This window comes from Cuculus canorus, chromosome 9 (genome assembly GCF_017976375.1).
Source record: "Cuculus canorus isolate bCucCan1 chromosome 9, bCucCan1.pri, whole genome shotgun sequence".
Classification (NCBI taxonomy): Eukaryota; Metazoa; Chordata; class Aves; order Cuculiformes; family Cuculidae; genus Cuculus; species Cuculus canorus.
In genome coordinates this window covers 21,487,260-21,509,465 of record NC_071409.1, presented here as the reverse complement: position 1 = coordinate 21,509,465, position 22,206 = coordinate 21,487,260, and the positions used below count along the sequence as shown (strand labels likewise).

The window sequence follows — 22,206 nt, the reverse complement described above, 5'->3', positions numbered from 1 at the left end:
CTATGGTGCACTAGCTGGTTCTTCCTCCGGTCCAGATTGTGTGTGATCAGTTGCCTGTGTTGGTGTCGTAATCGTGTCTGTAGTCTGGCAGATGCCCTAGTTGCTTTCCTTTTTTTTAAGATATTTGCAGAGCTGCTCTCAAGTGGAAGCAATATAAAATTGGAGTTGAAGAATTTATGGAGATAAGAGAGACAAATGAAAATATTTGAAAATATATGAAAGCTACTAGCAGAGGAGATAGCAATGATGCTGAAGCCTAAGAGGCAAGAATTGGAATTGGCCTTAGGGCAGAAGGAAGGAGAAGTTTAATTTTCTTCTCCACGTGGTCTTTCCATGCTTCTTGCTCCTTTGGGAAGATGAGTGATCAAAAAAGAAATTCTTATCATATGCCTTATTTGGAGTTTTCCACTGTGTGAAATAGAGTGAAAAATCCTGCTACTAGCTGAATTTTGCATCCAGATTGTTCTGTAGCTTTTAGGGGAAAAAAAGTCTTTATTTTGTAACAGATGTTATCTTAGAAATATTTTGAAGTGGTGAAGCTTACATAGTAGTGCTAAATTTTTATCTCAATTATTGATTTTGGTGAAACATACTTATTCATGGACTCCATTTTGCTGGCTCGGAACTAAACATCCTTTGAGTGAGTCTTGCTTGTCACACTTTTCTCTCAGATGCTTTTGTGTAAGACCAGCTTTACAGGCTCGGACAGGCTGAAGCAATGTCCACAGACAATAAGTAACAGTCCTTGTAATGATGAGTTGATGAACGTAATTGATCAAGGTATAACATCTACTTTTAATAGTAGGGTTAATTGTTATTTTTCTTTTCTAAAGCAATCTGTGTACCTTATTACTGTACTGTAAGGGACTAATTTTGATCTAAGTAGTGCTAACATCAGAGAATGTTATCTCTTGGCAGTGGAAGCATTACTTAAATATAAAGGGAGCCCAATGTTGATTGCAAGTCTGAAGCCGATATTGTTTTGTAGGAAGGCAAGCTGTTTTGTATGTCACATTTGCATTCAGCTTATGAAGTGATAGACTTCTTTTCTGAAATCCTGATACTTTTTAATTAACTTTCCTCATCTCCTTGACATAGCTATATCCACTGCTTGATCTGTTTTCTTCTGAAGCCCTTGTGAAGGAAGGTGAATGTTGTGTTGAAGAATTAACTTCTGCTTTTAACTTCTGAAACACCATTTCACAGCTAATATACCTGTACTATTTAGTTATTTTTGGGTGATTTAAAGAGTGTTATTCTTCACCGCATTTTTTAAAAACCTTTAAAAATTTTCCTGAGTTGTTTGGCTTTTGAAATGCATTCAGCAAGTCTCCTCCAGAGAGATATAATTTTAAGGTACTTTTGATGCGGTATTCCTATGAATCACTGAATAGTGAAAGGCTCCATTTATGGGGTTTTTTTTATCCTTAATTAGTTGCGTCCTTCAGTTCTTCAACTTTTGAAGGTTTAAAATCAGCTGTTGGAGCTTGAGTAATGCCAGGTGAAGTATATAGTTTAATGTAACCTATCTCAAGTGACTATGCATGAATATGGAGTTGCAAGGACAAGTGCATAGCACTTACAGTGAATGAGTTTGAAATACAACATTTTAAATGCTTTCACAAAATATATTATTAATATTTCTTGGTTCTGCTGAAACTGTAATATCATAATGCATTACAGCAATGTCTGTGACATAAGTGACAGCTTTCATCACTTATAAAACTACACTCCAGTACATGCAGTAACATCGCCTTTAGACCTAAACTGCAGTGATTGCATCTGGCAGTTGCATATGGTGAAACTTAGCTACTGCCCTTTTAATTAAATTATAGTCCTTAGCTTGCTTCTGGGAGCTTGCTGATCAACTGAATTTCACAGTAAAATAACGGAAATGTGACTTATTGTAAGTAAGGGAATTTGCAGTACATGCAAGAGCAAGCAAGAAGTTGTTCTTGTATCTAAAATAATTGATTGCATTGTGCCATCTTGGCTGCTTCTGATAGAAAATGACTACTACAGAATCGGATCATACCCTTCCTCCCCCTTCCCTTCCTTTCCCAAACCACACAAAGGGGGTCTGAGGCAGAAAAAAAAATGCTGTGGTCTTGTTCCAGGATCTTCCCTAGATGGTTGCACTGCAAGTGGGCTATTGTGTTGGCCTGTTGATTCAAAAGAAAAAAATTGCCAGAAGTAGAAGGTGTCAAAAATGGTTGTAGAGAGCCTCTAATGCCCTACTTCAGCTCTTGTGTCTAGGCATTGTCCTTCCTTCCTTAGTAAAATCGAATCAATGTCTTTACCACAAGACCAAGATGCATGAAAGTGACTTCATTCAGAGTGCCATACAGGACTGACGACCCACACTGAAACATAAATACATGTAAAAAATCAATCTATGCCTGATTAAGCTACTTCTGCGGAACTTGACAGGTAGACTCTTGGCTTTTGATCTCTTGAAAGCAGCTCCTGTATGGTATTTCAATCTCTAACCTTGAAGCTCCCCCCTGTCAGGCTTTGACTTTCTCAGAATGGTCATGTCAACACCCCCAATTCTGAGCCTTTAGAATCCCCAGATTCTCTAATACTTCAATTTTTTCTCTTCACAAAGCTTGTTCACTTTGTATTTTCTTATTTATAGCTCTTAGTTTGTGGGGCACATTGTAGCTGTCACAAATAAAAGCAATGTGCTGAAGAATTTCTAAAAAAAATTTCTTCTAGACAGAAGAAACAAATGGAGAAATTTTACATGGGTCCTCACAACTGCAAGCCTTGTAGTAGTAGTATTTTAAATAAGACCACCTCTTCTTAATTGTCTAGACATGGATTTAGATGTTTCCTTTAGGCTATTCTAATTTAAGTATTTTGGACATGGTTTCTCAGCATCTCTTTTTATTTTTTAATTGGAGCGGAGGGATTATACTTGAGGAAGCTCAATTAAGACAACTTTGGCTCGCCTAATTGCCTCAGCAGGTTGGTGACTCAGTGCCAACCTCCATGAAAGTTTAAAAACATTTGGGGTTTAGTGGTAGAATTGTCAATATGGAAGTGTACCCTTTTGCTTCCTTTTGGGTTTGCTAGAAGCTGCTGGTATTATGGGGTCATTTAAAAAATGAAAATAAAGAATTCTGGGGGGTGTGCCTTGATGTGTGTTGGAGAGCAAGGTTTTAGGATGGTGCGCACTTCTTATAGAATGACTCTTATTTGTGTCTTAGTCACTATATAGGAGAGGTTTAAATACCCCGGTATTTTCTGTATTATTATTGTGCTGCTTTCTAATGGAATTAACCTCAAGGTTTCCTGCTCCAGAAGGCAGTGACTCCATAATCGACAGATGGTGATAAAGTCCCATAACTTTGTTACTAATGTTTATGCAGATAGAAGTATGGATGTTGTTGCATGTCAACAAACAGATTCAGACAAGCTTAATGATTCTAGATGTATCTACAGAATCTCTATTTGACAAAGTCATATGCTCACATAAGCTAAAGATAAACCTTTTTTGCAACACAGAAAAGGTAAATATATACCCTAATATGAAGGAATTGACGTGCTGGCTAGAAGTAATGTATACTATAGCTAGCCAGCATTTATGTGCCTGCCAGGTATCAAATAACATGTATGATTTCACGTTATTGTCACCACTTCCAACAGCCAAACTACTTCTAATAACCAAAGTACTTTGGAGGTACCTTCATGTAGTGCTTGTATTGTCCATGATGTCTGTAACTTAAAACATTTTATAAACGAGTAGTTATTCTCCCATTTCCCTGGGTATATTCTTCTGGCTATAAGCAATAATGTGTCATAAAATGCGTCACTGTTGCTCTGAGAATTGTTACTGCCGTTTACCTCCCATCACCTTCAGGCAGGTGCTCCTGTATCTCAGCTCCACATGTGAACATGCCCTAGTGGACTGTGTAAGGAGACCCTTGCACCACTTAGTGGAATGTAGTTTTTTTGCATTTAGAGGCCTGATTACAGTAGTTATGCTTTGCACTGCACTCGCCTGTATATCTGCCTGGTTTTACTTGTTATGTAAAAGAAATTATTTTTTCAGGTTATGTCAACTCAGGTTATAGCTTTGCTTTACAGTACACTCTGTCTTTCCCTGTGCTGGAGGAAGAGAGCAGCTGAATGATTGGGAGGAAGAGGACAATGAACAGAGAAAGCAGCTGATAGGAGGAACTGCTACCTTGCTTTTCTAAAACCATGATGTTCCAAGTGTGAGGACACTTTTGCTCCAGTAATACTAGCTGGAGATACAATTTTTGCCCAGTCTTTAAATAAAAATCAGAAAGGTTGGATTCCTGGACAAAGCAGAAAGAACTGAAAGAGCTATTCTTACGTTGATTGTTCTGCAGTACAAACTGATCAAGAGGGTTTGTAAAAACCTTGAGATTTGTGGTGGCAGCTGCATCACCCTGGTATTGTAGGGCAGTATGCCCAATGCAAGCCTAAATAGCCCAGCAGTTAGTTCTTCCTTATGGTGGTGTTGTACCTTCTTTGCACATCCTTCAGGTAGCCATGACAACCACCACCTTGTCCTGGTGAAGAGCTAATGATCTTGTTAACTGCTCCGTGTGTCTCCTGCTCAACTGGTGGTCATGGGAATTATTTTGGGGGGGAGAGTTGTGCTGATTTTCAAAATTATTGTTATTATTAGACAGTCCCACTCTCTTTGATATTGTGGTGTTTGATAGTATTGCCAAGAGATCATCTAGAGTAAAGATGCCTGTAGCAATTGTCATGTTTACAAACTGACAAAGCAGGAGGGACTGAAGTTCACCAAACTTCTCTACCCTTTCAAAATTTGTCTGTCACAAGCACAATACGGTTGTGGTTAGGTTCTAGGGCAAGGAAGATGCACCCAGCTCCCACCTAAATGGACAGACAGCAGTGTTTTCTCTTTGACCAGCAGGGCTTGCTCCCTAGGTAATTTAATCTCACTTTATAAAATTATTCTGCCAGACTTCTGTCTGTTCCTGCAGGTGCTCTTCTTGATGAGAGAGCATGTTATCAGTCCTGTTACGGTACTTGCTTTTCTCCCCAAGCTTTTCTTTTATACACTGGAGTCATCGGTCTTTCTCGTTTGTGCTTTCCGCACCTTTGGTGTGTGTGTGTAGCCAAGAGTTATCTTTATGGCAACTATTCCTAGCTTGGGCTTGGTGTGCTGATGAGCTAAGGTGATATCTTGCAGTTATATCTTGTAGGTTTTTAAAGCCGTGAATGAGTTTCTTTATAAAACCCACAGTGTGCAAAGGTGTAAAAGACAAGGGAATTATAACCCCCTTTTTGCAACCTGTCTGGCATGCACAGGGTAAAAGAATTCAACACTTAATTGAATTTTTGGCACCTTCCTACATTGAGTCCAATTTGTACTGTTTCAAAATTCATGGTGCTTCTTGTCTGTGGACTCAGTTTGAGTTTGTTGTTATGATACCTCTCAAAATATCTTGGCTTACAGAGGATACTTGCCCCTTTTGCATTTTTCTGAAAAGCATATGTAACAAGCTGAATAGTTCAGAGTTTGTGGGTGTGAGGAGGCGTTGTTCCACTTCCTCTTAGTCATTCCAGCCTTATGCTTGGGGAAAGGCAAGAGCTATGGTTAATCAGTCCTGTATGCTAGCCTAGGAATCTTTTTCTTCAAATATTATTAAAACTAGTGTTCCTTCAGCTCCTGCACAGATTACACCTGTGCTAGCCACAGGGTGAACAAACAGGAATATTACCTTTACACTGAGCTGGTTGTGACCTCTTGGGGAATGTGGCACGGTGAATATTGGAACTGATGAAATCTTTACAAAAGATATCTGAAATTTTGAATGGAAAGATTTCCCAGGGTTTGAACTAGCCATGACTTCAATGCAAGTAACTAATGATGGACATAGCATGCAGGTTGAGGGAGGTTCTCTTCCCCCTCTATTCTGCTCTAGTGAGGCCACATCTAGAATGCTGTTCTGCTCAGGAAAGATAAGGAACTACTGGAGAGAGTGCACGGAGACCATGAAGATGATCAAGGGTCTGGAGTGTCTCTTTTATGAGGAGAGGATGAGTGAGCTCAGTCTGTTTAGCCTAGAAAGGAGAAGACTGAAAGGAGACCTTGTCCATATTTATATCTAAGGGGTGGATGTCAAGAGCATGAGGCTAGAGTGTTCTTAATGGTGCCCAGTGACAGGACAAGGGGCAATGGGACACAGGAAGTTCCACCTGAACATCAAGAAAAACTTCTGTAGTGTGAGGATGACAGAACACTGGAACAGGCTGCTGGGGGAGGGTATGGAATCTCCTTCTATTCTGCAATTCTGTGACATATATCTGTAATCTCTTTTTTGTTAAGTAATATGTGAGAGAAGTGACGAAAAATAAGAAAAATCAGAGAGGATCTTCAGACAGGTATAGCTGTGCAATAATCTCTCATCTGTAGTTACAGATGGTTCTGATTTTTTTAAGTAATACTGCATTGTTCTATTGCTGGGTTTTTTTCCCTGAGAATAGTTGCAAGCAAGAACAAAACAAATACTCTGACAAACTGCTGTAGCAAGTGGTGATTTGTGATACACAGTTGTTTTTCAGGGGTAGGCTGTTGTAAGGAGAGTGTTTGTTTGCACTGATTCTTTGATCGCCTGATAAGAAAGAGTGATGTTCATGTATCAGTTAAGACAAAATAAAACAAACCTTAGATTCTGTCTGAGACTGGCTCTCAAACAAGAAAATCATGTCTTTGGGCTTACTATCTGTGTGATTGAAGAATGAAAATAGTTTTAAAAGCTTTTTTCATTTATGTAGGTAGCCACTAAATGCAAAATGCACACAGTAACATTTGAAACTGATGGTTCTTAATTTTTTTTTTAAAACATTGTTCAATGTGGATTTTGATGCCTTTTCAGCTGATGCAGTATTATTTAACTAGATTTCACTGATGCAGAACAGCAATGACAGACTGCACTGCTGATGACTGAGGAAGACTCTAAAAGAACTGACTAAGAAGTCTGATGATACTTGTGGGAATTGTTTAGCATCCTGGACATACATTACCTAATGTTCAGCTTCATTTCTTTCACTTAAAGTACGTTTGTGAATAGGGTACTATTTCAATTTTTGAAATAGTCTCTGTATCGGTGTGGAAACAAAACAGAATGCCCTCGACTCTTCCTGAAGAGATACTGAGAACGTGCTGCACTGTAATAAGTGCTCAGCTGTTCATTGGATCAAGACCTGCTGCATGAAGAGGCATGAGGAAGCATAAAACCAAAAGTAATATAGCCTAAAGGAAGGCAGAATCAGAGAAGCAGTAACTGTTATGACTAGAATGATAATTAAGAGCTGGATTCCCAGTTGTCAGTAGAACATTGTACGCTTATACCAGAGGTGCAGGAAGAACTGAACTGAAGAATTTACCCCAGATGTCTCAGATTAGATGGATAGGATTAGACTATTTTCTTGGCTGGCAATGATTGAGCGGATGGCTGTTCTGTTTTACAGCCTACTCCCCACTGCCCATCTCCCACAGATCTTCAGTGTGCTTTAAAATATCTTCCCTTACATTATACTCTTATTTGTACATTACGTAAAAGTATTTTTACAAATATCTTGAGAGCTCTGCCAACAAAAGAGAGTTGCTTACATCCTCTGCCAGTCACCTGGGTGTTCACTCCCTCCTCCCTGCTCCCTTCCTTTTCCCTGGACGTGTGTATGGGGAACTTCTAAGCTAAAAGTGATGTGGGAGGGGAAGCAAGGGGAAATCTAAACTGTTTTGGTTTAGTTCATTCCTGCTGGAAAATTTAATTCTGCACAGCTTAACCTCTTGCATTGCCATCAACAGGATTCAAGCATTTATTTTAAAATAAGTTTAATGTTGGTACTTGATCTTGTAAGAGCATTTCAGTATAAATCTTGTTTGTCCACCTTTACGTAGTTTATTTTCTGTCCAACTAAATAATTAAAAATAATATTACTTGATTATTTCACACAAGGAGCTTTTTTGGAGTGGTCAGGAAAAAATATTTGATTTGTATATAATTTTGCATTTTTAGATTCAAATAATCTAACCTACATGTTAAGTACTTCATTAAGATGTATAAATTTCCCCCGTTCTTCCCACCTGCAATTACTTAAGTCTGTCTGGCAATAGCACATATGACAAAGATCGGTGTTGGAGTGCTGAATAGCTGCCTGTGCAGTTATAAAAAGCTGGGGAAGTTTCCTTTTTAAAATTGAAGATTATCTGTTGTAACCCTGTTCGGGTCTCAAAATGAGCCTAAACAGTTCTTGATAACAGGGCAGAGGAAGACTTCTCTGTCTGTATAACTGCATCTGTGGCGAGTAACACAGATTCACGGGCCAGTGAAAAACCCAGGATGATGCTCTAGGTCCATCCTCAACAAAGGAGAGATGAACTTCTGCTTATCTCTTGTTTTGAGTACTGTTTTTGACTCTGCTGCAGAGCTCTTTATAAGTTTATAAGCCTTTCTCGCTTTATACACCTTTTAGGATGAGAGACTGATACCTGGGCTGAGTCTGTCGCAGTGATGTGCTGAATGAAGCTTTGCATTATGTAACGTTAGGAGAGATGCGTGCTCTTTCTTTTTTTAAGAGCAAGAAATCTAGAATGCACAGAATCACAAAGAAAACAGAAATACAGTAATTATTTTATAACAAACCTTAATATCATTAATAATTAATAAATGGACAGCCTAAAAAAAACCCCTAACTGCTATTAAGAAAAGCAGTTATTGGGGAAATTTTTAGTACGTGGATAATATTTTGGAAAATATAAAGATTATCTTTATGAAGTAAATTGTGATGGTCATGGCTCAGACTGAGGTGTTTTCCACTGGGCAGCAGTGGAGTGCTGGATACTTTACGAAGTGTGCTGACATATGTAGTCTTCAAGTAAAACACAATATGAAGCTGATGCTTTAAGCTTATATGGCTTATTCTGTGTAGTTCCTAAATAGAACAAGAGCCTTCAGTAGAGATTTTTGGTATTTTACTGAGAATCAGAGGAATATTGATCTGGTGGTTCAGAGAGATGAAGTGATGCCAGCATAGAGGAGGGTGTATTAGAAATTGAGAGAAGGGGCATATTTCCTACACAGAGGGAAGCAGTCATCAGAAAGATGCGGTGGAGAGGAGAAATAAGGCTGTAGCTCCTGTGCCACACTAAGGGCCTGTCCTTTTCCCCTGAAGCATATATGAGTGTTGCATTGGTTCATCTACTTAATTTTCTCGGTAAAAAAAATAAACAAAAGGCTGATCTGGGGCTAGAGGACAGGAGGAATCTAACTAGTGACTGCATTGGTTGCTGCCAAGGTGTCTACCTGTTCCTTTTTTTTATTTTCTCAGCTGTAAAATGTGAGAAATAATGCTTAAATTATGTATCATTCAGCATTGTGTGAGTTAATTAGATAACACTACATAATCTTTTGAAGATTAATTACATGATATAAATGTTGGATGAAGCTTCCTAAGGGTCTCTGTGTCAGATATGTAGAAACCTATGGCAACTGCAGGCACAGGAGAGCCTGGGAGCAGAAGGCAGAGGGACTCGGGCTGGCTGCATGCAAACTGATTGCAGTCGAGCAACAGAATAGCCCATTCACACGAATTTGTTCCATGCTGACAAGCCCTGCAGACTGGCACAACGTGTAAACACTTCTGGACTAAATCTTTTAGTCTTGTACTCTCTCACCTGCTGCTTCAGGAATCTTTGCTTTGTTATGTGTTAGAGATATTTTAAGGGACAGTTTTAGAAAAGGAGCTGAAATGCAAGCTCTGGCTTTGTGTTTCTAACCCAAGACACTTGGCAGCGGTGGGTCAGATGCCAAGGTCGCATGATGTTTAAAAGAAAAAAATAGGACGCCAACATACATACACTGTCTAAGGAGCTGGAATTTTAATAATGTCAGTAGTTGTGCGATGAGCCAAACTGAGATGGAGGATTAATTAGGCAAAAGCATTAATGCTAACCCTGTTTTCTATTTAGTTTACTTTCTTGATTCCCCTTTTAGATCTCTCTCACTGGAGTGTTCAATAACTTAATCCTCTAAAGATCTCTGAGCAGGTATTGTCTCTTTGCTAGCATAACTACCTAACTTTTCACCGTTATTTACTAACAAAAAGGGTTTCGTTTGGTAACTAAGATATTTAAGAATTTTTGGCTGCTTGCCATGTTGCTCGGCTACAAAACACATCAGGGAAAATTTCCTTTGTGACAGGTGTCAGCAAGTTCTTACAGCGCTTGAAATAGTTTTACCAGTTTGGGGCTTGAAGTGACTTAGATGAATAAATTGCACTTTACTGGAAAGTCAAATGAAAGAAATGTGGATTTATAGATCTCCTTGGTGAAAAAGTACAGAGATAATTCAGATACTGTTTCCAGATCAGTGCTGCTTAACAATGACAACAGCAAAAGTAAAAAGTGAAATTAAGAAAGGCGTTGCTATGTCTTAGAGGTCTTTTTGCTATAGAAGCTGTGTTTTGTTAAATCTGTTGCTGAAGAATTTCAAAAGCATAGTCACATAACGAAGTAGGTTTGAGGTTCTTTTAAATAGATCATTACTTCTCCTGCACTTGGGGCACAACAACCCTATGCAGCGCTACAGACTGGGGGAAGAATGGCTGGAGAGCTGCACAGAAGAGAAGGACCTGGGGGTGCTGGTTGACAGCCGACTGAACATGAGCCAGCAGTGTGCCCAGGTGGCCAAGAAGGCCAATGGCATCTTGGCTTGTATCAGAAATGGGGTCACCAGCAGGTCCAGGGAGGTTATTCTCCCTCTGTACTCGGCACTGGTGAGACCGCACCTCGAATACTGTGTTCAGTTCTGGGCCCCTCACCACAAGAGGGATGTTGAGGCTCTGGAGCGTGTCCAGAGAAGAGCAACAAAGCTGGTGAGGGGGCTGGAGAACAAGTCTTATGAGGAGCGGCTGAGAGAGCTGGGGTTGTTTAGCCTTGAGAAGAGGAGGCTGAGGGGAGACCTTATTACTCTCTACAACTATCTGAAAGGAGGTTGTGGAGAGGAGGGAGCTGGCCTCTTCTCCCAAGTGACAGGGGACAGGACTAGAGGGAATGGCCTGAAGCTCCGTCAGGGGAGGTTCAGGTTGGATATCAGAAAAAAATTCTTCACAGTAAGAGTCATTGGGTACTGGAACAGGCTGCCCAGGGAGGTGGTCGAGTCGCCTTCCCTGGAGGTGTTTAAGGAACGGGTGGATGAAGTACTTAGGGACATGGTTTAGGGAGTGTTAGGAACGGTTGGACTCGATGATCCAATGGGTCCTTTCCAACCTTGTGTGATTCTGTGATTCTGTGATTCAGTTTGAACTTATATATATTAATTTCTTCTCCAAGTAATTTAACTCTGTAACTAGGGTTTTTTTTCCACACAGATTTAAGATTAGAATTTTACTGCTCTTTTTTCCTGAAGTTGAATCTTTTATTACTTAAATAAGATTAACTTATTTACTCTAAAATTTTCTTGCAGATCTTAAAATCTCAAGACATGTATTTCCTTGGACTGTTGTCTTTGCTGGTTTTGCAAAGCAATGCCTTCAAGACAAATCTTCCCGATGAAACCATTGCTGAGATTTCTGTGAATGTCTACAATCAGCTACGAGCTACAAGAGAAGATGAGAATATTCTTTTCTCTCCTCTAAGCATTGTACTGGCCATGGGAATGGTAGAGCTTGGAGCTCATGGAACCACTTTGAAAGAAATTCGACGTTCTTTAGGTTTTGACAGCTTAAACACTGGTAAGGCCTTTTAGTCATGTTTTACCATGGGTCTTTTTGTCTTAAAGAAACAAATGGCAATGCCTGAACAATGATGGAAGTGGCCTGGTCACATCCAGTAGGCTTCTTCGCATCCTGTTTGATGGGCTGACCACATTGAAGCATACTTCAGTGGGTTCTGCATGAGCTGAGAGATGCTAATGGGCAACCCTGGCTTGTGCACCTGAATCTTAGGCAATTGCAACTACCTGTTGATCTTCGTGTCCATCTGGAAAATAAACTTGCCTTTGCTGTTAAAGTTATAAAAAAAGTTTCAGGAATATCCTTTTTAGGGATTATAATGAAACCTGAAAAAGAAAGCAGTAGTTTTAACAATAACTTTAAAGAAAGTATGAAAATCTTAGTAATTTAACTGGAAATGTCTCCTATGTTGGCACAACTTGTGATTCTTGTAGATAAAATCTTCAGGTAGGCAGATAGGTCCTTTAATTCTATGTTGCTAATGTTGTGTCTGCATTGCATAATCTCAATATACCAGCTAATTAAGGAAATAAAAGCATCATGGCTGTTTGAGCACAATATACCACGTATTCCACCACCCTTTCTGGGAAATGGGATTCACTTCTATAGCAGAGAGCAATGCTACCACACCTGTTGGTAGTACAGGATGAGTTCGGTCATGCATCTGGATGTAGTGCTGTGCTGGGGACCGCAAGCACAGTGTTACTGCAAGCAACTGTAATATGACTGTAAATGGAGGGCATGAGTAACTGACAAAAAATTACTTTGAAGAAGTGATTTCTATGAATTCTGATGTCAAAGTAATTGGTTTGAAACCTGAATGAAACTTCTTATTTGCATAACGTATGGGCCTTCAAGTCTCCTGTGAAAGGATCATGGTGAGGAATTTCTAAATACAGAGTTCAAGCTGTGTTTGACAGATGATCCCGTTCTGTGGAGACTATGGCACATTTTTAGTTCTACTGTTTGTTTCTAAAACATCGTTAAATTATCCCTTAGCTATAATTGAAGAAGCTATGCAGTTGACTTGAGCTGGACCATTCGCTGTTCTTGCATATAACTGCTGTTCAGTGAAAGTATTCCAATGATTTCTGCTTGGAATATATCATTGCATTAAATTTTAAAGTTGTTTTTTGTTGGTTTTTTTAATTAAAAATTTCAGCTTCAGGTAGATGATGCAACAGTACAAGCTTCCTATCTTAAAGCAGGCTATTGTAATCCTACCCAGGATTCCTCATTACCCAGGCAAATGATTCTGTACTACCCCATGTATAATCCTGGGAAATCCCAGAGCTGGTTTTCTGCAGAGAGAAGTCTACGAGGAAGTCCTTAGCTTTAAAACTTGAAGTTCATTTTTCCTTAAACAGCTGGCTTTTAGGACATAATGAAATTTCTGTTAAGGATTTGTGATGGCAAAATGTAAAAGTGTGACTTACAAGCATTTAATTGCTCTTTGAGTGTTGAAAGGATTACCATTGATAGCTGTCTGCCACGGGATTCAAATGTCTCATTAATAATGCTGATTATTAGGTAATAGAAAAATAAGCTTTAAATAATATATTCTACTTTGTAGATTGTTCTTTCAGATCTGAAGATTTGAGAAGGTTTAGAAACAAGTTTATTAAAAAAAAAAAAAAGACTTTTTTTTCCCTAAAATGTTTTTGTGAATTTCCAGCAGAAAAAACATGGAATAACTTTCTTTTCTGAAACATTTAATCTGATTTTGTTTCCTCAGGTGAAGAGTTTACCATCTTGAAGGACTTTTCTGATATGGCAACTACTGAAGAAAGTCATTATGTGCTGAATATTGCAAACTCCCTCTATGTACAGAATGGATTTCATATCAGTGACAAATTTCTGCAGTTGGTGAAAAAATACTTTAAAGCTGAAGTTGAGAATGTAGACTTCAGCCAAAGTGCAGCTGTAGCTACCCACATCAATAAGTGGGTGGAAAATCATACAAATAGTAAGTCCACGTGATTCTTTTAAATACTTCCTTCAATAAGTGTTTGTGTTTCCAAAGTTAGATAGTGTTGTTGAATTATTGCATTGGTTTTTATCTGTTCCATTTGAAACTAAAGTACCTCTTCCCATAAAAAGAATTCTAGTGTCAGCACTTTGTGAAACTATATTTTTTCTTGTGCAGGAATGATCTGTCTTAAGAAATATTAGCCATTGCTAATCATTAGGAGTATCTACCTGAATATTACTTCCCCTTTCTTGTGATCTTACAGAACCTGTAACATTTATTGAAGGAGAAAGTTTTAATGATTGGCATTTTAATAGTACTTTAATACTAATTTTGGTATTAAATTACAAAAAAATAGATAAGTATTGCTAACTGCAGAAACATTATCTACACAAAGCGGTTATTGGCATATGCATTGGATGTGTAGCGAGGCAGCTGTTGTACTCTGCTCCCAAGGAACACCCAATAGGACAAGAGGAAATGGCCTCAGGTTGCACCAGGGAAGATTTAGGCTGGATATTAGGAAATATTATTTCACCAAAAGGGTTGTCAAGCGCTGGAACAGGCTGCCCAGGGAAGTGGTGGAATTGCCATCCGTGGAGGTATTTAAAAGACATGTAGATGTGGCACTTGGGGGCATGGTTTGGTGGCAGACTTTGCAGTGTCAGTTTAAGGGTTGGATTCGATGATCTTAAAGGTTTTTTCCAACCTAAATGATTCTGTGATCACTAGTTGTTTGAGCAACTCATGTTTACAAGGTACTGAGAAATAGAATACTATGGAATTCAAATTTGAAAAAGAAAATTTTGAACCATAAAATCAGGTCCTGTGATTTAATCTTTTCCAGTGTGGGGAAGCTAGGTAGCGTGTTGAGAGAGTAGTTGATTTTAGGAAGACTGTCAACAGAGTTTCACAACAAAAATTTTCGGTGGGAATAGCAAAAGATAACTGATGTAAATATTCATATCCAGATCAGCATGATGTAGGGCTTGCTCTGCTTGGTGAATCCCAGAGGTGTGATACTTTCTGAATACATGCAGAGTCTCAAGGTATGGGAGTGAAGTCAGTACCCCGTTTTAGGGGTCAGAGCATAATCTCATTCTAGTTCATCTGGCACTCTCTGGAGGTTGATATTTTAAGAGTAATTCAACAGGGGCCTGGCTCTGTCATCAGTTGTACCATTGAAAATTTGAAGGTATCGGAATCCCCTGTAAGGAATTAACACATCACCATATAGTTTGACTGAGCTTTTAAAAATCCGTGATGCTTTATGGAAAAGTGTGCCACCATAGTGGAAGAACAGCTTATATAATGCTTTTATTAAGTTTTGGAAATTATCTGGTTTTTCCAAGGGAAAATGGCAGCTATTATAATAAATTCTGCCCTTTATCTCGGGTTACAGAGGTAGAGAGAGTGTAAATGATACAGCAGATTGCAGAATGTTTTCAGAGAAACATGGTGTCTGAATGACTGAAAAGTATAATTCTCTTTCTTTTAGAAAGAGCTGCAAGCTTTCCTGCTTACCACCTGCCACACATGCTGGCCGAGCTCACAGCCAGTGCCCTGGAAAGAGCTGTGCAGAGCTAACAAAGGCAGCTATGGGTCTCTCAGTGTTGGGTTGCGATAGTAACAGTCCCTCAGCCTAGTCTCTGACCGCTAGATCTTGTTCTCTCCTGCCTGCCAGCTCTGACAGAGGAGGCTCATTTTCTCCTTAGGAAAGGGTTAGAAGACAGGCAGGTTTCCAGTTCTGGCATGTTAAACGTGATGGGAGGCTCAGAGCAGAAAAAATAACTGCCAAGGTTTCTCTGGCCGGAAAAATTCTTAATGTTACATTAGTGTATTAACAAGATGTGGCTTAAAAATATAAAGGAGTATGATATATCAAATAGAAATGGGAAAACTGGAAGTGTATTCCTTCTTAGTTGTTCCTTCTCTCTTTTCTAGTCACAGAGAGTGCATATGGTAGTATGGGTCACATCTCATTTCTAAGAAAGTTCTAGATAAAATGAAGTACAAACAACAATCCAGAAGAAATATTACCCTACAATACACAAATTTCACACCAGTTAGTCTGTGTCATATGCTCCAGAGAACAGAATTAGTCTGTATTTTAAACCATGGATTAAGAAGCAATAATCAGACTGAGGAATGTGTTTATTCTAACACCTTGCATTGCAATGTCAGATAAAAATAGAAGTGAGCAAGAAAACTATCTGAAGTAGGCTGTAATTCTTTAAGAATAGTGACAAATCTGGTCAGTGCACCAAATTTAACAAACTCAAAATTATTTCGCTGAAAAGGAAGCCATTTGAGATGAGCTAAAGCAGGTAACAGACTGTTTTCTGATGTAAATGATTTACTGAGGAGTAGGAGCAAAGCAGCTGCCGTGCTCAGCTGATATACCTCCCATGAATAGAGCAGATGCTAGATGGTTTTTCTCTTTTGCTTTTCAAGAGCTAATGTCAGTGGAACAAACGCTGTGAATTTCGGGGGGGTTGGGGGTGGTATGATTAGTACTTACTTAGAAATCAGTAGGACATGACTGAAACTGAATGCTTCCTTCAGAATTGGCCCAGGTGAAGTTCCAGTGGGTATACTTACACACTTTAAGTTAAGCACCCATTTAAGTGCTTCTTTGGATTGGAGCCAAAGATTATAGACACTCTGACCTTAAGATGATGATGCTGAACTGTATTATAGCACCAGTGTAAATATTCCTCAGGTGACCCCTTTTCCATTTGGTTTCATTGCGAGGTGTATTTATGTAGTGATCTAGAAATAGTTGACTAACATATACATGATTGAAGGGTTTAGGCACCTACACTGTGATTTAGGTTTACAAAACACTGGCAGTTTAATTTGAGATTTAATGGAGTATCTGAATTGGAAATTACATGTTAGCATAGCTTTTTATTTTCTTGCATTTTTCAAACTATTTTAAGTTTTGATTTAATGCTCAATTTGATATGCAGACTGACAGTTAGTTTTCTTCTTAGATATGATCAAAGATTTTGTGTCTTCAAGCGATTTTGGTGCTCTAACTCATTTGGCGCTCATCAATGCAGTCTACTTTAAAGGCAACTGGAAATCACAATTCAGACCTGAAAATACAAGAACTTTTTCTTTCACTAAAGATGATGAAAGTGAAGTGCAGATTCCAATGATGTACCAGCAGGGAGAGTTTTACTATGGTGAGTTGGCGTTTTAGCAGTTTAACACTAGTAAGTCTGACCTTCGTAAGTTTGTTGCAGTAGTTGTCTGTTCTTCATCAATAATTTTAAATGTGGTGTTTGTCCAGCAAAGGGACTGATTTTGATGTCTTTTCATAATGTTTTCGTGTATTATAACTAGATAGCCACATTTACTTTTTTAGGTACCTTTGATGCCATGTGGTGGATTTCAGAACGTTTATCCATTATATCTAAGCTGTTTACAATTATTGTTCTGGTCCTGTTTCTCACCAAAATATTTTTCTTGGTGCTGTGCCAAATATTAAAATGAATGATGTTTGCTCATTACTTTTGTAATATCCATATAAAGGTAAGGTAGGGTTTTTTTGGAAGAGCAGAACTAATGATCACTGTTGTCGGAAGTTTGAACTCCACGTGTGACCTGCAGTGTCTAGCAGGGTCAGTCTCATAATTGACAAAGTATCTCTCCTGGAAAAAAAAAAAACTCCTCTGCCCATTTCCATGAAAGTCTTTGCAGTCTTTACAACTTATAGACTCCTTCTGTCTAACCAGTGAAAGGTAGATAGTAGGTTCAGAAGTATGATTATCTACAAACTGTGTGATTACATAAGCTTATCTTTTAAAGAAAGCAGATATAAAACTCAAATCCTACAATGAAGAAACCGATATAAATTTTATACAGAATCAAATAAAGAGGGTCAATTTCATCTCCAATATGTAGTAAGTACTGTCAAGTACTAACCTATTTTTCCCCTATCTCCAGAAAAGAAAGAAAATACTTCTAATAGCTTTTTTTGTTGTTGCTTTTCTTTTGTAGGAGAGTTCAGTGATGGCTCCAATGAAGCAGGTGGTATCTATCAAGTCCTGGAAATACCATACAAGGGAGATGAGATTAGTATGATGATCGTTCTTTCCAGACAGGAAGTTCCACTGGTGACATTGGAACCGCTGGTCAAAGCCTCATTGATTAATGAATGGGCTAATTCTGTAAAGAAGCAAAAAGTCGAAGTGTATTTACCAAGGTGAGAATGTGCTCCCATGTCAATAGAAAGGGAAAGTGCATTCAAATTGATCAGACTAGCAGAGTAGGTAAAACTTGAACATCTTGATTAAGTCTACCATTATGTAGCACCCAGGTGAAGGTTGCTTTGGCAAGAAGCCTTGGGGGAATGTTCAGAGTATTGCAGAACTCACTATGGATAAGTTCTATTTATACTGGAGAAATGTTGCAAGTCTGAATTAACAAAAGCTAAAATGTTTCATTTCAATCCTAATTAGATTTCTGTGTTGCTAATTTTAAAAGTTCTAATGGCCTATGTCTGGGTAGATACAAATGGTTGAATGTTGAGAAGTAATTCTGGTCAATTTGTCTTTTGTCTTTTTCCTTAGAGGAGCAATAGAATAACAAGGCATTAGTACCAGAAGGGGGGAAACTTCTCTCAGTTGATGTGTAGACATAAGTTGTGTGTGCTCAGTGGCATATTTGCTCACATACACTATTCGGTTACCTTTTCTAGAATCCTGTTTCATCTACCTTCAGATATTTTTCATACATGCCCTGCACTTGACTTAGTAACAGACTTTTTTACTGCTGAAAGCTACTCATTATATATAGTTGGATCTTGATGTCCTTCAAGTGACTCATGATTTCATTGAAGTGCTTATATAACAATATGGCACAAGTTTGATGTGGATCACTTCTCCTTATTCTACTTCTGTGGCACTGTGCAGCAGGTGCATGGCAGCAGAAAAAATAAACTACAGTGAATTCTTTTTAATTATTAAAATAGCTCTTTGTTTTGAGGTGACATGGAGATTTGAGTTTGTTATATTTCACCTGTAAAAAGCAGGGCAAGAGTCCCTGCGGTTTACCTTATCAGTGTCCTTTCCAAAGCAAAGACCGCTTTCCAGAAGCTAACTGCAGCTGAGCACAGTAAAAAGGGTCTAGCCAGGATAAATAAGGTTGAGATGGACTGGTGCTGTCAGAGTGCCCTGATTCCAAATCAAGATGGAATTCCACATCTCTTTAAAGCTGTTATACATTGAGTCAGAGTGGGAAGGGAGGAAACAGCCGTATTTTGGAGCTGTTTTTCTCTGCCCCAGAGTTTTTCTTTTATAAGTAGTATTTCTTCTGAAGAAGCAGGGAGAGCTGCAAAGAGCTGCATTGCAGGTTTTATAGAAACTGAACCTATTGTATGCTAGTCCTTGATTTGTGGGTTGGTTTTTTGTTGGGTGGTGGGTTTTTTTTCTATTGGGGCTTCATGCCCCAGGGTCTTTGGTAATAACAGTCCACTGAGATGCAGGAGAGGGATATTTCTCCTAGACTATTTCTCCTGCAGGCTTGGGAAAATCTTACCTAGAAGTTAATGAGAAGTAGAATACAAGGATTCTTCCATCTCTTAAGCTTTCCTTTTATAACCAGAGCATTTCAGTGCCTGTGCATCAGGTGCTGAAGTTGGGCATCTTCTCTCAAAGAATTTCTAGAGTATGAGATACTCGGAAATCTCTCTCCATTGATTATATAGGGAATCTGTGAAAAACTGGCTTACAAATTTAAGAAGCTTAGATTTCTGAAGTTAAATACATGAATGTTATTGAAAACATGTTTGACGTGAATTAATTGGGTTTTGTTTGCTTCTAACCAAAATCAGAGACTCGGAAGATTCTCTGTAGCCAAGTTCTCAGACAGGAGTTTGAGACTTCGGTTTTGTGTGGGTGTATAATGTTTGTATTTATTCCATCCTCCAGCTAGTTGTCATGCCTGTCACTCTTATCTAACAGCCTAAAATATCTTGGTAAAAATTTGTGAATTAAGGCTATAGAAAGGTAAAACAGGTACAACCACGTGCTGTTCACCTTCAATATTCTTAGATGATAGGAGATAACTGTTATGAGCTTGAAATTCCATAGGGTAAAACTGCAGTTTCCTTACAAAAATTCCAAAGATTAATTGCATGCTCCCAAGGTGTTGGATTTCCATTGAGAATTCAGAGGTAATCTGCAGGATTTTATCAATGCTCTAAGTAAACACTTCATAAATATTTAATGTTCTGACTCATAAAGGCATGTTATGAAGTGTGGCCGGCAGGCTCTGTCCACTGAGAAATTGAAAGCTGCAGTGGAATAAAATTAAAATTTTATATCCTGAAAGATGCTATCCAATTATAAAGTGAACATTTTTTAAACTTGTACATTTGTAATAGGACCTGAATGACTAGCCAAATTTCTGTCTGCATTATCTGTGTGCAAATGGAATGGTGTATTATTCCTCTTAATAGCAAAAGAGAGATTTGTGCAGAATTGTTAAATTATACTTTCTCATTTTCATTTTCAAATCATTGTTTCCAGCTTAACCCAGACTAAAGTGATCAACATATTAATCCACTTTTTGCATAGAAGTGAAATAGACCATGAATCTAATTTACAAAGCTGTCTCTCTAACATAAATTATTTGAAGAGCATCAGAGGAACTAGCACCTAATAACATTGCTACAGTCTACAGATCTCTTAAGGATCGTTCCAGTATGCCTGGCTTTCTATAATGACCTTTTTCCTTTTTTGTACATTTAAAATATCTTTAGAATTTCTTAGACAGTGTTGAAATTACAAGTTTCTTTAGCTGAATGTTGTTTTCTCCAAAAAAAAGCACAAACCTGAAAGAGAAAAATTACATTCTCATTTTAATATGCTCTCTTGAGTCCTTTTTTCATGAGAAATATGCCAGTGCTGGTTGTTCTTGAGATACAGTCATGGAAGAGGCATAGAACTGTTCCACTGAAAACACACTAGTAGTCAATTTCTGCAGCCCATGTTGAGCCCTGGATAGAAGGACCTTGCCGAAGAAAGACCCATAGCCCGTCTTGCTTCACCTGGTCAGGTCAGCTGCATGGAGTTTTTTTGTTTGTTTTTTTCTGACCAAAATGGTGGAGTCCATATCAGCCGGCTGCTTTATATTTTAAGTGGCTTGCTTGGTTAAAATAGTGATTCAGCCTCTGAGGGCCTGTCCTCCCAGCAAGAATATTGTTGAGCTCAAGCAATGGAGCCATTCCTCATTCATCTGTTTGCTTTCTGTTCTGCAGAACATAGTGTTATTAGAACTGTAGTTCACTTGTGTTGTATAACTAGACAGTGTACCCTAATCTTTGATTCTATGGATCTTGAACATCTAATCCTTCATGAAAACTTCAACATTTTGTAAGGGTTGCACAACATCATATGAGATGAAACGATCTTTTTTTTTTTTTCTGTCTTTAAAGTCTCTAAAACAGAAGAAAGGTGGCCCGGTGTGCTATGTTAAAACTAATGTTCTGTCCAGAACCTGAAGGTTCAGATGCATAACTAAAGAGACTGTTGATGACGTGAATGCATCATTTTAGTCTAATGCTTGTGTAAGTTTTAAATTACCTGAAAACACTATCATTCTCTGCTAAACTCCAGAGAACTGTTTTTTACTTTCTTAACCTAATTATACTTCCTAAACATCTCCTCCTTTTTCTTCATTTCACGTGGGAGAGATTCAGAGACAGTGAAAATCAAAGCAAGTATTTTTATTCAGCTATTTGGACTGCATTCTACATGTAGGAAGTGGAGTGACTTTGCAAACTAATGGTGTGAAAATAAATAAAGACCTAAATCACATCTTTGCTTCTCCTTGACTTTGGCTAACAGCTGGTAGGCAGTCATTGCCCCATATTAGGATCTTCCAGTGTTTTCTGAGGTGGTCTGTAGGTGCACATATCTGAAAATGTGTGTTGGTGAATCTTCTAGAACTACTTAAGTGCAGAAGCTCTCCTTTTGACTCAACAGACTAGTCTGTTCTGGTCCTAAGGTGAAAATAACCTCAACTTTGCAGTGTCTGAGCTTTCTTGGTCTTCCCTTTGTGGTATTTAATGCTCTCAGTTGCATCTGTTCTATGACTTCTGATGCTGAAGTATTGAAATTGATTTTTCATGGTAGTTTTAATATCAAAAGCACCTAAAAGATTGTAGGAGAAAATGCAACCATCTTTATTATACGCAACAAGCACTGCAAATAACTATGTGTCAGGGCTAGTATCGTGTAGCTTGGCATTTCTAAAGTCTCGAGGTACAGCAAATGCCTGACTTGGGAAATGAGATTGAATGTCTCTTCTGTGTTCTAGGTTGTCAGCTTTGATTTTGAATGCCTACATCACTGTCTATAAGGAATGCAAAGAAATCCAAATATGACTGGAAGATAACTCATCCTGAATGTTTATGTCAGTTTGCATAGCCTGAAATTATATTTCAAAGTGTAAAATAGCCCTTTTATTTTTCAAAA

At 38.4% G+C, this 22,206-nt stretch overlaps 1 protein-coding gene across 1 annotated transcript in view; it reads left to right on the top strand.

The window, feature by feature from the left end:
- Window positions 1-22,206, top strand: part of SERPINI1 (serpin family I member 1) — a 50,439-nt gene that overhangs the window by 14,798 nt on the left and 13,435 nt on the right. Inside the window, exons 2-5 of the mRNA XM_054073921.1 lie at window positions 11,481-11,748; window positions 13,484-13,714; window positions 16,714-16,908; window positions 17,726-17,930. Coding sequence (XP_053929896.1) covers window positions 11,499-11,748; window positions 13,484-13,714; window positions 16,714-16,908; window positions 17,726-17,930 — 881 coding nt within the window. The 5' untranslated portion in view covers window positions 11,481-11,498. The remainder of the gene's footprint in view (window positions 1-11,480; window positions 11,749-13,483; window positions 13,715-16,713; window positions 16,909-17,725; window positions 17,931-22,206) is intronic.